The sequence below is a fragment of the Takifugu rubripes genome, chromosome 17 (genome assembly GCF_901000725.2).
Source record: "Takifugu rubripes chromosome 17, fTakRub1.2, whole genome shotgun sequence".
In the NCBI taxonomy this organism is placed as follows: domain Eukaryota; kingdom Metazoa; phylum Chordata; class Actinopteri; order Tetraodontiformes; family Tetraodontidae; genus Takifugu; species Takifugu rubripes.
Window position 1 is genome coordinate 860,330 of NC_042301.1, and position 15,000 is coordinate 875,329.

The 15,000-nt window shown below is 56.5% G+C and overlaps 1 protein-coding gene across 1 annotated transcript in view; it reads right to left on the bottom strand.

Moving 5' to 3' along the window:
* rptor (regulatory associated protein of MTOR, complex 1) overlaps nt 1-15,000 on the bottom strand; it is a 50,293-nt gene that overhangs the window by 2,728 nt on the left and 32,565 nt on the right. Inside the window, exons 13-21 of the mRNA XM_029850594.1 lie at nt 11,268-11,351; nt 10,957-11,067; nt 10,598-10,672; nt 10,024-10,089; nt 7,177-7,368; nt 5,829-5,969; nt 5,375-5,495; nt 5,169-5,306; nt 3,072-3,227 (exon numbers count right to left, since the gene is read on the bottom strand). Of these exons, the coding sequence (XP_029706454.1) occupies nt 3,072-3,227; nt 5,169-5,306; nt 5,375-5,495; nt 5,829-5,969; nt 7,177-7,368; nt 10,024-10,089; nt 10,598-10,672; nt 10,957-11,067; nt 11,268-11,351 (1,084 nt within the window). The remainder of the gene's footprint in view (nt 1-3,071; nt 3,228-5,168; nt 5,307-5,374; nt 5,496-5,828; nt 5,970-7,176; nt 7,369-10,023; nt 10,090-10,597; nt 10,673-10,956; nt 11,068-11,267; nt 11,352-15,000) is intronic.

Sequence of the window (15,000 nt, forward strand, 5' to 3'; positions counted from 1 at the left end):
GGTGGACCGTCAGAGGTTCCTGTGGACCGTCAGAGGTTCTGTGGACTGTCAGAGGTTCCGGTGGATCGTCAGAGGTTCTGTGGACCGTCAGAGGTTCCGGTGGATCGTCAGAGGTTCCGGTGGACCGTCAGAGGTTCCGGTGGATCGTCAGAGGTTCCGGTGGATCGTCAGAGGTTCCGGTGGACCGTCAGAGGTTCTGTGGACCGTCAGAGGTTCCGGTGGACCGTCAGATGTTCCGGTGGATCGTCAGAGGTTCCGGTGGATCGTCAGAGGTTCCGGTGGACCGTCAGATGTTCCGGTGGACCGTCAGATGTTCCGGTGGACCGTCAGAGGTTCCGGTGGACCGTCAGAGGTTCCGGTGGACCGTCAGATGTTCCGGTGGATTGTCAGAGGTTGCGGTGGACCGTCAGAGGTTCCGGTGGACCGTCAGACGCTCTGGTGGATCGTCAGATGTTCTGGTGGACCGTCAGAGGTTCCGGTGGATCGTCAGATGTTCCGGTGGACCGTCAGAGGTTCCGGTGGATCGTCAGATGTTCCGGTGGACCGTCAGATGTTCCGGTGGACCGTCAGATGTTCCGGTGGACCGTCAGAGGTTCCGGTGGATCGTCAGAGCTTCCGGTGGACCGTCAGATGTTCCGGTGGATTGTCAGAGGTTGCGGTGGACCGTCAGAGGTTCCGGTGGACCGTCAGAGGTTCCGGTGGACCGTCAGACGCTCTGGTGGATCGTCAGATGTTCTGGTGGACCGTCAGAGGTTGCGGTGGATCGTCAGATGTTCCGGTGGACCGTCAGAGGTTCCGGTGGACCGTCAGACGCTCTGGTGGATCGTCAGATGTTCCGGTGGACCGTCAGATGTTCTGGTGGACCGTCAGAGGTTCCGGTGGACCGTCAGACGCTCTGGTGGATCGTCAGAGGCTCCGGTGGACCGTCAGAGGTTCTGGTGGACCGTCAGATGTTCCGGTGGACCGTCAGACGCTCTGGTGGACCGTCAGAGGTTCCGGTGGACCGTCAGAGGTTCCGGTGGATCGTCCATCAGGAGGACACAGGTGGACCTCAGGACCTGACCCTCACCAGCCGCTCCAGTAGCTGCAGCTGCCTCTGGTGTTTGCAGATGTTGGAGAGTCACCGAGGGAGAAACTGGGAGGAGATGATGTGAGACTGGTGCTGGTGCATGAGGTCAACCAGATGGATCTGTGATCCACCTGCGATCGATCTGTGATCCACCTGCGATCGATCCGTGATCCACCTGTGATTGATCTGTGATCCACCTGTGATTGATCCGTGATCCTTCTGTCATTGATCTGTGATCCACCTGTGATTGATCCGTGATCCACCTGCGATCGATCCGTGATCCACCTGCGATTGATCTGTGATCCACCTGCGATTGATCTGTGATCCACCTGTGATTGATCCGTGATCCACCTGTGATTGATCTGTGATCCACCTGTGATTGATCCGTGATCCTTCTGTCATTGATCCGTGATCCACCTGTCATTGATCCGTGATCCACCTGTGATTGATCCGTGATCCACCTGTGATTGATCTGTGATCCACCTGTGATTGATCCGTGATCCACCTGTCATTGATCCGTGATCCACCTGTGATTGATCCGTGATCCACCTGTCATTGATCCGTGATCCTTCTGTCATTGATCCGTGATCCTTCTGTCATTGATCCGTGATCCACCTGTGATTGATCCGTGATCCTTCTGTCATTGATCCGTGATCCACCTGTCATTGATCCGTGATCCACCTGTGATTGATCTGTGATCCACCTGTGATTGATCCGTGATCCACCTGTCATTGATCCGTGATCCTTCTGTCATTGATCCGTGATCCTTCTGTCATTGATCCGTGATCCACCTGTCATTGATCCGTGATCCACCTGTGATTGATCCGTGATCCTTCTGTCATTGATCCGTGATCCACCTGTGATTGATCCGTGATCCACCTGTCATTGATCCGTGATCCTTCTGTCATTGATCCGTGATCCTTCTGTCATTGATCCGTGATCCACCTGTGATTGATCCGTGATCCTTCTGTCATTGATCCGTGATCCACCTGTCATTGATCCGTGATCCACCTGTGATTGATCTGTGATCCACCTGTGATTGATCCGTGATCCACCTGTCATTGATCCGTGATCCTTCTGTCATTGATCCGTGATCCTTCTGTCATTGATCCGTGATCCACCTGTCATTGATCCGTGATCCACCTGTGTTGACTGGAGCCTCGGTCTCGGTGAGGAAGCCCCCTGCTGAGGTGCATGACAGGTGGATCAGAGCAGGTGATCTGGATGGATCAGCAGAGATCCTGGAGCCACTTCATCCTTGATTCAGTCCCCCCCAGGGAACAAACACGTGCTCGTGAGCGTGCACGTGGTGGAAATAAACACCGTTCTGGTTTTTACTTGATATTCATGAAAATAAGCTTTTGCCAATTAAGGAGTTTGGGTGTTGGTGATCCTTAGAGATCCCCAGATCACCGCTAGGAGCAGCCCAACATCTGGGGGGGGGGGGGGGGGGAGCAGCCGTGGCCCCTCCAGAGAACATGAGGGGCCCTGGCAGCTGCTCAGGACGCCTCCTGAATGACCCGCTGAGGGGAACCAGGAACATCCAGGCCTGGAGCTGGACCCAGACAGGCTGGGGGGGGGTCCAGGCTGGGGGGGGGGGTCCAGGCTGGGGGGGGGGTCCAGGCTGGGGGGGGGTCCAGGCTGGGGGGGGGTCCAGCTGTCAGTGTGCACAGTGGAAGATGCCAATCACTGATGAGGGCAGCACTGCACCAGGGGAGGCACCAGAACCATCATTTCCCCCTCAGATTCATCACTGGGGGGTTCCCACGTCTGGAAAGCACCAGAGGGGGGGGGGGGGGGGTCCTGATCACCACGATGGGAAATGCTTCTGTTCTGAGATCCAGAAATGTTTCAACTTCAAAATTAGACGACAGAACGAGCCCCCCCCACCCTCCTTGACCCCCCACACACCTGCTGAGCACTAAAGAGGACGATGTCACGTGCACGCGTGCACGGCTGCTGCCCCGGGGGGGGGGAGGGCCGGAGGGGGGGGGGTGTTTACCTATGAGCGAGTTGAGGGAGGAGTAGGACGACACCCTTCGCATCTTGTCGATGGTCTCAAACGAGAGGATGTACTCATCGTTGTCGGGGCTCCCGAGGGTGCTGCTGGCACTGCTGCTGGTGCTCAGGTTACCTGGAGAGAAGGCTGCTGGAACACCTGGATGGAGCACACACACACACACACACACACACGCACACACACACGCACACGCACACACACACACACACACACACACACGCACGCACGCACGCACGCGCACGCACGCACACACACACACACACACACGCACACACACACACACACACACACACACACACACGAGCCAATCAGGGAAAATCCTCACACCTTCCAAACGTAACAAAGGAAAAAGAGGCTTTTAAGAAGCTTCTGCCACCAAATGTGCTGGATTATTGATGCACGTCATCAACACAACAGGCCAATGAGCATCAGCCTGGACACTGAGGAGCATCAGCCTGGACACTGAGGAGCATCAGCCTGGACACTGAGGAGCATCCCATAATTTCATCTGACCCATCGGGATCAGTCACCACTCTCTGTTTACCAGCATTAGCGCACGGGCAGAGAGCAGGAAGCAGAAATGGGTGGAGAACGGGAACATCTGCTCCTGATGATGAGCTGGAAACAGGAGGGGCAGCAGGGCTACAGGAGGGGCTACAGGAGGGGCTACAGGAGGGGCAGCAGGGCTACAGGAGGGGCAGCAGGGCTACAGGAGGGGCATCAGGAGGGGCATCAGGACTACAGGAGGGGCATCAGGGCTACAGGAGGGGCATCAGGGCTACAGGAGGGGCCTCAGGGCTACAGGAGGGGCATCAGGGCTACAGGAGGGGCCTCAGGGCTACAGGAGGGGCATCAGGGCTACAGGAGGGGCATCAGGACTACAGGAGGGGCCATCAAGGGGCTACAGGAGGGGCCTCAGGGCTTACAGGAGGGGCCTCAGGCTACAGGAGGGCATCAGGGCTACAGGAGGGGCCTCAGGGCTACAGGAGGGGCCTCAGGGCTACAGGAGGGGCCTCAGGGCTACAGGAGGGGCATCAGGGCTACAGGAGGGGCCTCAGGGCTACAGGAGGGGCCTCAGGGCTACAGGAGGGGCATCAGGGCTACAGGAGGGGCCTCAGGGCTACAGGAGGGGCCTCAGGGCTACAGGAGGGGCATCAGGGCTACAGGAGGGGCCTCAGGGCTACAGGAGGGGCATCAGGGCTACAGGAGGGGCCTCAGGGCTACAGGAGGGGCATCAGGGCTACAGGAGGGGCATCAGGACTACAGGAGGGGCATCAGGGCTACAGGAGGGGCCTCAGGGCTACAGGAGGGGCATCAGGGCTACAGGAGGGGCCTCAGGGCTACAGGAGGGGCATCAGGGCTACAGGAGGGGCAGCAGGACTACAGGAGGGGCAGCAGGGCTACAGGAGGGGCAGCAGGGCTACAGGAGGGACTACAGGAGGGGCATCAGGGGCTACAGGAGGGGCAGCAGGGCTACAGGAGGGACTACAGGAGGGGCATCAGGGCTACAGGAGGGGCAGCAGGGCTACAGGAGGGGCAGCAGGGCTACAGGAGGGACTACAGGAGGGGCAGCAGGACTACAGGAGGGGCAGCAGGGCTACAGGAGGGGCAGCAGGGGCTACAGGAGGGACTACAGGAGGGGCAGCAGGACTACAGGAGGGACTACAGGAGGGGCAGCAGGACTACAGGAGGGACTACAGGAGGGGCAGCAGGACTACAGGAGGGGCAGCAGGGCTACAGGAGGGGCATCAGGGCTACAGGAGGGGCAGCAGGACTACAGGAGGGGCAGCAGGACTACAGGAGGGGCAGCAGGAGGGGCAGCAGGGCTACAGGAGGGGCAGCAGGGCTACAGGAGGGGCAGCAGGACTACAGGAGGGGCAGCAGGACTACAGGAGGGCCTAGGGGCAGCAGGGACTACAGGAGGGGCAGCAGGACTACAGGAGGGGCAGCAGGGCTACAGGAGGGGCAGCAGGACTACAGGAGGGGCAGCAGGGCTACAGGAGGGGCAGCAGGGCTACAGGAGGGGCAGCAGGGCTACAGGAGGGGCAGCAGGACTACAGGAGGGGCAGCAGGACGCACCCTCTTCGTTGAGGTTGAGGTTCTGCAGGCTCTTGTTCAGGTTGCGGGTGGTGGCGGCCGTCCGGATGTTGGTGTAGGAGTTGACGGAGCGCAGCCGTGGGGCCGGGCTGTCCCTGACCGGGGTCACGTTTCCGGGCTCTGCAGGGCGACAACAGGAACTCGTCAGGACTCTGGTGAGTTCAACATCCAAGCCTGCGTCCACCCACCTGTGCTGGTGGCTGGTGACGGCACCGTGTAGTTCTTCTCTTCTTCTATGAACTGCAGGGCGACGGTGCAGAAGTTGCTCTCGTACTGGACCACCAGGTGACTCAGCGCCACCACCAGTTCCTGCCACAGACCAATGCCGGTTACAACCAGTCCAGGAGGCGTGGTCACAGCTCCTCAGAGCTTCCGCTCCCCCCTCGCGGTTCAGATGAACCCATGAAAATGCTGCTGCCAGATGCTCCAACTCAATAATTGATACCAGATTTTTTCTTTTTGTAATTTCAGCAATCGAACTCGCAAGAAGAAACTTTGATTACGCAGCTGAATAAATGGTTTAAATGCACCAGGATCCTTTTCTCCTGACACAAGCTGAACTTCCTCTCCACGTTTTAACCTCCATTAGCGTCCAGCTTCTACCGGGTTTCTCATCAGAACCAGAACGAGTGCTGGTGTCACCTTGCGGACCACCGGGCTGCCGTCGTTGATGAGCTGAGCCAGCATCATGGCCACGTTGTGGTCGATGGTGGTGGAGTGGTCCGTCCTCTCCGCAGAGTTGCCCACAAACGTGCCCAGGGCAAAAACAGCTGCACACCTCACCTGCAACACAGGTGCACCACAGACGGTCAGGATCAAAGCAACACAGGTGCACCACAGATGGTCAGGATCAAAGCAACACAGGTGCACCACGGACGGTCAGGATCAAAGCAACACAGGTGCACCACAGACGGTCAGGATCAAAGCAACACAGGTGCACCACGGACGGTCAGGATCAAAGCAACACAGGTGCAACACAGATGGTCAGGATCAAAGCAACACAGGTGCACCACGGACGGTCAGGATCAAAGCAACACAGGTGCACCACAGACGGTCAGGATCAAAGCAACACAGGTGCACCACGGACGGTCAGGATCAAAGCAACACAGGTGCACCACAGACGGTCAGGATCAAAGCAACACAGGTGCACCACGGACGGTCAGGATCAAAGCAACACAGGTGCACCACGGACGGTCAGGATCAAAGCAACACAGGTGCACCACGGACGGTCAGGATCAAAGCAACACAGGTGCACCACAGATGGTCAGGATCAAAGCAACACAGGTGCACCACAGACGGTCAGGATCAAAGCAACACAGGTGCACCACAGACGGTCAGGATCAAAGCAACACAGGTGCACCACAGACGGTCAGGATCAAAGCAACACAAAGGATGCAGGTCTCAGGGGGACTGGGCGGGCAACCTGTGGCTGCAGGTTCAGACATTTGTTAATGACGGTGGAGCTTTGATGGTGGACCTGGTAGAACCGGACCTGGTAGAACCGGACCTGGTAGAACCGGTGCTGGACTGGTTTGTTTGTTCATTTCTCAGAAGTATTTCAGTGTTTTTCAGGAATGACAGGAACGAATCTCTTCCCTCTGTATCCAGAGGAGCATTTTCAGATCAACATCTGGCAACATTGTGTCTAAACTCAAGGAAATTTAAAGCAAGTGGAGCTTTTCTGAAACAGCTCCGATCCTGGGCCACCCCGCCGGGTCAGAACCTGAGAGCACGGCACCTGTTTAAAGAGCTGCGTGTTCCTCCTCGTAAGAGGAGCAGAGCTCGAGTGTGATGTGTGTGTGTGTGATGTGTGTGTGTGTGTGTGTGATGTGTGTGTGTGTGTGTGTGATGTGTGTGTGTGTGTGTGCGTGCACGGGCACCACGTCCCACTGAGGTTCCGAGCCCATCCCGTCTGGAGATCCGCCGGGTCGGCACCGAGCCTAGGTAGACCTAAACAGACTCTTCCAACAGACCCAAGCTCAGGCATCACCTCAGGAACTGGATCTGACAGCAGGGTGTAGAGCTTCTCGTGCGCGCTGTCTCGGACGCCGCACCAGCGCGCCGGGTCGAAGTTCTGCCAGATGCGGCCGAGGCAGATGGCCACCCACTGGCGGAGCAGAGGGTGAGGGTCCGACAGCTGCTCCAGGCAGTTGGCAATGAGGTTCCCCTGAAGACAGGCCTCCTGAGGAGAGAGAGCAGGGACAAAGACATTAGACCCGGTCCCAGGCTCCCAGGAACCAGCTCAGGCTCCCAGGAACCAGCTCAGGCTCCCAGGAACCAGCTCAGGCTCCCAGGAACCAGCTCAGGCTCCCAGGAACCAGCTCAGGCTCCCAGGAACCAGCTCAGGTTCACAGGAACCAGCTCAGGCTCCCAGGAACCAGCTCAGGCTCCCAGGAACCAGCTCAGGCTCACAGGAACCAGCTCAGGCTCACAGGAACCAGCTCAGGCTCCCAGGAACCAGCTCAGGCTCCCAGGAACCAGGTCAGGCTCCCAGGAACCAGCTCGTGTCCACAGGTGCTGCACGAGTTACTTCCTCAAGCTTCACAACACTCAAACCTGGATCAGGAGGTGTGCAGGACAGGTGAACAGTTACCTGTGACAGGCTCCTCTAATCACACCAAGAAAGCATCGCTACACGTAAGTGGGCGGGGCCACGTCAATCAGTAACCATGGAGATCTGAGGGGAGCAGGTGCTCAATCTAACCTGCTTTATTCCAGCCAGAACTGAGCTTCACATCGAAGGTTTCACCTCTATCAGCTCTACGTTTCATGTTGTGGCGTTTATATCCGCTGAGGTCAGAGGTCAGCTGAGGGCAGAGGTCAGCTGAGGTCAGAGGTCAGCTGAGGGCAGAGGTCAGCTGAGGTCAGAGGTCAGCTGAGGTCGGAGGTCAGCTGAGGTCGGAGGTCAGCTGAGGTCGGAGGTCAGCTGAGGTCAGAGGTCAGCCACCAGCAGACATTCCCAGGTTCCAGGCTGACTTCTTCCCGCGTCTGTTTGCCTTTTCCTGGTTCTTTGTTTTACAGTCTGACATCAAACCTCTCAGGAAAGAGAAAGTGTTTCCATGGAAACGGCAACAAGAGCGGAGCTGAAGAGCAGCTTCCGTCTGTTTCAGTGTGGAACCATGAATGTGTGATGGCGCCGCACCTGATCACACGCGATTTTGCTCAATAAATGAAAGGAAGAGTTTCCACAAATAAAGAATTCACGTGGAGTTTTGGGGTAAATAACATGGAACAACATCTTTCCAGGATCAAGACAATGATCCCGGCTTCAGAATCTGCACAGGTGTGACACCCTGTGCAGGACAGGTGTGACACCCTGTGCAGGACAGGTGTGACACCCTGTGCAGGACAGGAGGGTCCCGGGGTCCCGGGGCCCCGGCAGCAGAGGCCCCACAGACCTGATTTATTCAGGCTGTGTACACAGACGCCTCAGATCCTTCCTGAAAACATAACTGTCCTTAAGCACCGGTTCTCCTTTGGAGCCTGGAAGTGCTCATGCGTCACATCCCAGATGAATCCTGAGAGCTGGAAGATTAAGACGCTGCACTTTGTTAACATGTGCATGAGCGATACTGAAGTAATGATGAGTTTCTGAACGTCAGAGGGATAAATAATGGAGATGTGGAGCGTCTCTGGGATGTTGGAGCATCTATTATTTACTAGAGAGGCAGAAGCATTAGAGAAGAAGAGTCCAGGCTCCTGAGCTCAGCAGCACCGAGGAGCTCAGCATTCCACAGGTTTATGGAATATTGGGAGGAATAAAAGAAAGGAAAATAACTGCAGAGCTGGAGAGGAAGAGCCTGACTGGGCGGAGACTGGGCGGAGACTGGGTAGAGACTGGGCAGGGACTGGGTAGAGACTGGGCGGAGACTGGGCAGAGACTGGGTAGAGACTGGGGAGAGACTGGGCAGAGACTGGGGAGAGACTGGGCAGAGACTGGGGAGAGACTGGGCGGAGACAGGGCGGAGACTGGGCGGAGACTGGGCGGAGACTGGGCGGAGACTGGGCAGAGACTGGGCGGAGACTGGGCAGAGACTGGGCAGAGACTGGGCGGAGACTGGGGAGAGACTGGGGAGAGACTGGGTAGAGACTGGGGAGAGACTGGATAGAGACTGGAGAGAGACTGGGTAGAGACTGGGTAGAGACTGGAGAGAGACTGGGTAGAGACTGGGCAGAGACTGGGTAGAGACTGGAGAGAGACTGGGTAGAGACTGGGCAGAGACTGGGCAGAGACTGGAGAGAGACTGGGCAGAGACTGGGTAGAGACTGGGCAGAGACTGGGGAGAGACTGGATAGAGACTGGGCAGAGACTGGGGAGAGACTGGGGAGAGACTGGATAGAGACTGGGCAGAGACTGGGCAGAGACTGGGCAGAGACTGGGCAGAGACTGGGTAGAGACTGGAGAGAGACTGGGCAGAGACTGGGGAGAGACTGGGTAGAGACTGGGCAGAGACTGGGCAGAGACTGGGCAGAGACTGGAGAGAGACTGGGCAGAGACTGGGCAGAGACTGGGCAGAGACTGGGTAGAGACTGGAGAGAGACTGGGTAGAGACTGGGCAGAGACTGGGGAGAGACTGGAGAGAGACTGGGTAGAGACTGGGCAGAGACTGGGGAGAGACTGGGTAGAGACTGGGCAGAGACTGGGCAGAGACTGGGGAGAGACTGGAGAGAGACTGGGTAGAGACTGGGGAGAGACTGGGCAGAGACTGGGGAGAGACTGGAGAGAGACTGGGTAGAGACTGGGCAGAGACTGGGCAGAGACTGGGGAGAGACTGGAGAGAGACTGGGTAGAGACTGGATAGAGACTGGGCAGAGACTGCCCCCCCCCCCCCCCTACCTGTCCGGTGCTGTAGCTGTTGACGATAACAGCCAAGATGAACACAGCCATGGTCCGATGTTCAGCCTGGAACGAAACACAACTTTAATGTTCGTCCAGGTGGGAGTCCAGACAAGAAGAGGACAAGATGTCCTGGTGGAGGACGGTGGGGGACGGTGGAGGATGGAGGACGGTGGAGGATGGAGGACGGTGGGGGACGGTGGGGGACGGTGGAGGACGGTGGGGGATGGAGGACGGTGGGGGACGGTGGGGGATGGAGGACGGTGGGGGACGGTGGAGGACGGTGGGGGACGGTGGAGGACGGTGGGGGATGGAGGACGATGGGGGATGGAGGACGGTGGAGGACGGTGGGGGACGGAGGACGGTGGGGGATGGAGGACGGTGGAGGACGGTGGACGGTGGGGACGGAGGACGGTGGGGGATGGAGGACGGTGGAGGACGGTGGGGGATGGAGGACGGTGGGGGATGGAGGACGGTGGAGGACGGTGGACGGTGGGGGACGGAGGACGATGGGGGATGGAGGACGGTGGAGGACGGTGGGGGATGGAGGACGGTGGAGGACGGTGGGACTCACAGGCATGTAGCTGTCAGCCAGCACTGACAGGAAGTACTTGTGTCCGTTGTCCTTCACCAGGTCTGCTTGACAGGACTGTGGAGACAGAAGATCCAGACAGTAAAGACAAGGACACCTGGAAGTGTCCAAGCGGAACATTAGCAGGACCATCCCAGGTCCATCCCGAGCTCCGAGGACCAGATCAGTGGAAGAACATCATGGATCTCATTGATCCTCCTGAAGCACTCGGAGTTTCTGAGCCACCATTTCCGAGTACTTCCTGAAAATTCCCGAGTGTTGTGACCGACAAGTTTCGGAATGTTTCTGACGGGAGGATCCTGGAAGCAGATCTCCCTGGTTGAGTGTTTGACGCCACTTACGCTGTCGACGGCGAGGATCTTAGCCCAGATGAAGACCAGCAGCGGCCGCAGCTCCCTGGCCGAGCTCTGGAGCAGCTTCAGCACGTAGGGGAAGATCCCCACCGACAGGGCCTGCACACAGAGAGCTTTAGCACCCACGGGGGCCCCCTGGTCCAGCATCAGACCCTCGGCTCCTCAGGGGTCTGCTCAGGGGTCTGGACTCCCTAATCTAGCCGTGTGGCTGGGACCACATTAGGGAGTCCAGATCCTCCTTCATTTAAAAGCTTCTTTATTTGGTCACCTACTACATGAAGCTGAAATCAGGAACATACCAGACTGACAGCCCAGGGTCCCAGGTCCAGGAAGCGCCCAAGCAAGTCCAGAGCCCGCAGCCGATGGACCTGACTGAGGAGAACCTGACAGAGGCCAGAGGTCAGAGGTCAGAGAGGCGGCGGTCTCGAAGACGAAGGAAGCCACGGATGACAGGAAGAGGAACGTGTGGAGGAGCAGGTGGCTCTCACACCACTACTGCCGCTAACACCCTGCCAACGGGCGCGTGTGCGCGCACGTGTGGGCGCGTGTGTGTTGCTGCCAACGCTGACGTAGCCGCTCTGGCCCAGGACCAGGGCGGCTCACGCCCCAGATCTGGACCCAAAAGCTGCATTTCTGTTTGTGCAGCGTTGAGTCACGCCTCAGACCCCAGGTAGGTGTCCCACAGCGAGCGTGGGGACCAGCATATGGAGGAGGCCAGGCCCACACGCATGTGGACACGTCCACCAACACACGCGCTATTATTAGCTTAGCACACTGGTGAGCACGCCTGTGCTAACAGGAGGCTGGGGGAAGACCAGCCCAGGGGTGAGGCCATTTTTAAGAGTGTGGGAATATGGACACGCGTGTGTGTGTGTGAGAGTGTGTGTGTGTGTGTTCTGGCCAAAAGAGGGATGTGTGGGCAGGAACTCTGCAAGAATAAGACACATCAGGTCCTGAGCCAAGCTTCTCTGTCACGATTCATCGTTATTCTGTGAACAACGATTGTTCAGATGTTCTCATTGGATATTTCATGCTAGTTATTTAGTTAATAACCTCGTTAACCTCGTTGTTCCATCACAGCACCGTGGAACGCTGTGGATTTCTTCTGTAGGCACGAGGTCAGCAGTAAGTTAGCACTAAGTTAGCACTAAGTTAGCAGTAAGTCACCACTAGGTCACTACTAGGTCACTACTAAGTTAGCAGTAAGCCACCACTAGGTCACTACTAAGTCACCACTAGGTCACTACTAAGCCACCACTAGGTCACTACTAAGTTAGCGGTAAGCCACCACTAGGTCACCACTAAGTTAGCAGTAAGCCACCACTAGGTCACTACTAAGTCACCACTAGGTCACTACTAAGCCACCACTAGGTCACTACTAAGCCACCACTAGGTCACTACTAAGTTAGCAGTAAGCCACCACTAGGTCACTACTAAGTCACCACTAGGTCACTACTAAGTCACCACTAGGTCACTACTAGGTTAGCAGTAAGCCACCACTAGGTCACTACTAAGTCACCACTAGGTCACTACTAAGCCACCACTAGGTCACTACTAAGTTAGCGGTAAGCCACCACTAGGTCACCACTAAGTTAGCAGTAAGCCACCACTAGGTCACTACTAAGTCACCACTAGGTCACTACTAAGTCACCACTAGGTCACTACTAGGTTAGCAGTAAGCCACCACTAGGTCACTACTAAGTCACCACTAGGTCACTACTAAGTCACCACTAGGTCACTACTAGGTTAGCAGTAAGCCACCACTAGGTCACTACTAAGTCACCACTAGGTCACTACTAGGTTAGCAGTAAGCCACCACTAGGTCACTACTAAGTTAGCAGTAAGCCACCACTAGGTCACTACTAAGTCACCACTAGGTCACTACTAGGTTAGCAGTAAGCCACCACTAGGTCACTACTAGGTTAGCAGTAAGCCACCACTAGGTCACTACTAAGTCACCACTAGGTCACTACTAGGTTAGCAGTAAGCCACCACTAGGTCACTACTAGGTTAGCAGTAAGCCACCACTAGGTCACTACTAAGTCACCACTAAGTTAGCAGTAAGCCACCACTAGGTCACTACTAAGTTAGCAGTAAGCCACCACTAGGTCACTACTAAGTCACCACTAGGTCACTACTAAGTCACCACTAGGTCACTACTAAGTTAGCGGTAAGCCACCACTAGGTCACCACTAAGTTAGCAGTAAGCCACCACTAGGTCACTACTAAGTCACCACTAGGTCACCACTAAGTTAGCGGTAAGCCACAACTAAGTTAGCAGTAAGCCACCACTAGGTCACTACTAAGTCACCACTAGGTCACTACTAGGTTAGCAGTAAGCCACCACTAGGTCACTACTAAGTCACCACTAAGTTAGCAGTAAGCCACCACTAGGTCACCACTAAGTTAGCAGTAAGCCACCACTAGGTCACTACTTAGTCACCACTAGGTCACTACTAAGCCACCACTAGGTCACTACTAAGTTAGCAGTAAGCCACCACTAGGTCACTACTAAGTCACCACTAGGTCACTACTAGGTTAGCAGTAAGCCACCACTAGGTCACTACTAAGTCACCACTAAGTTAGCAGTAAGCCACCACTAGGTCACTACTAAGTCACCACTAAGTTAGCAGTAAGCCACCACTAGGTCACTACTTAGTCACCACTAGGTCACTACTAAGCCACCACTAGGTCACTACTAAGTTAGCAGTAAGCCACCACTAGGTCACTACTAAGTTAGCTGTTTCCCATGGTGGTTTTCACATCAGTATGACCCCTCCCTCCCTCTGTCTTCCCTCCCTCCCTTTTCCCCTCCGACCTCCCTTCTCCCCTCCCTCCCTCCCTCCTCCCCTCCCTCCCTCCCTCCGACCTCCCTTCTCTCCTCCCTCCCTCCTCCCCTCCCTCCCTCCTTCCTCCCCTCCCTCCTTCCTTCCTCCCTCCGACCTCCTTCCTCCCCTCCCTCCTTCCTTCCTCCCTCCTTCCTCCCTCCCCTCCCTCCTCCCTTCCTCCCCTCCCTTCTCCCCTCCCTCCTCCCCTCCCTCCCTCCTTCCTCCCTCCTTCCCCTCCCTCCTTATCACTCTGTTCTTAACGAGTCCCGACAGAACTGCTGTGTGGATGAGCTGCAGCTCTCAGTGCGCTGAGTCAGCAGAAAATTAGCATTCAGCGCTACGATAGCGTGATTTACAACACAAATGTGGAACCCCACAGAATGTTGGGTGGGAAATGAAGCGGGCGCAGACCTTCAGGTGCTGTAACTCAAACGCCGATGCACTTTTACAAGGATTTCTGCAAGATTTCAGCCCAATTAGCATCCAACAAAAGGAATCCTGCCGCAGGGAGGCGGGCAGCCACCGTTCCTGTCACGGGGTTGTAATGAGGAAAACTGAGCCCAAGACACAAGAACTTCACGGTGAATATTACATGTAGTTGGCAGCAGATCTGAGACGGTGGCGGAAAAAAGGGCTGCGTTAATTGCTGGCTGGACGGTGGAGGAGAGGGAATCCAGAGGATGACAAGGCCAGCAAAGGCTGAGTGGAGTTAGCTAGGCTGATACTAGCGTGGAGTTAGCTAGGCTGATACTAGTATGGAGTTAGCTAGGCTGATACTGGCGTGGAGTTAGCTAGGCTGATACTAGCGTGGAGTTAGCTAGGCTGATACTAGTGTGGAGTTAGCTAGGCTGATACTAGCGTGGAGTTAGCGAGGCTGATACTAGCGTGGAGTTAGCTAGGCTGATACTAGCGTGGAGTTAGCTAGGCTGATACTAGCGTGGAGTTAGCGAGGCTGATACTAGCGTGGAGTTAGCGAGGCTGATACTGGCGTGGAGTTAGCTAGGCTGATACTAGCGTGGAGTTAGCGAGGCTGATACTAGCGTGGAGTTAGCGAGGCTGATACTAGCGTGGAGTTAGCGAGGCTGATACTGGCGTGGAGCTAGCGAGGCTGATACTGGCGTGGAGTTAGCGAGGCTGATACTAGCGTGGAGTTAGCGAGGCTGATACTGGCGTGGAGCTAGCGAGGCTGATACTGGCGTGGAGC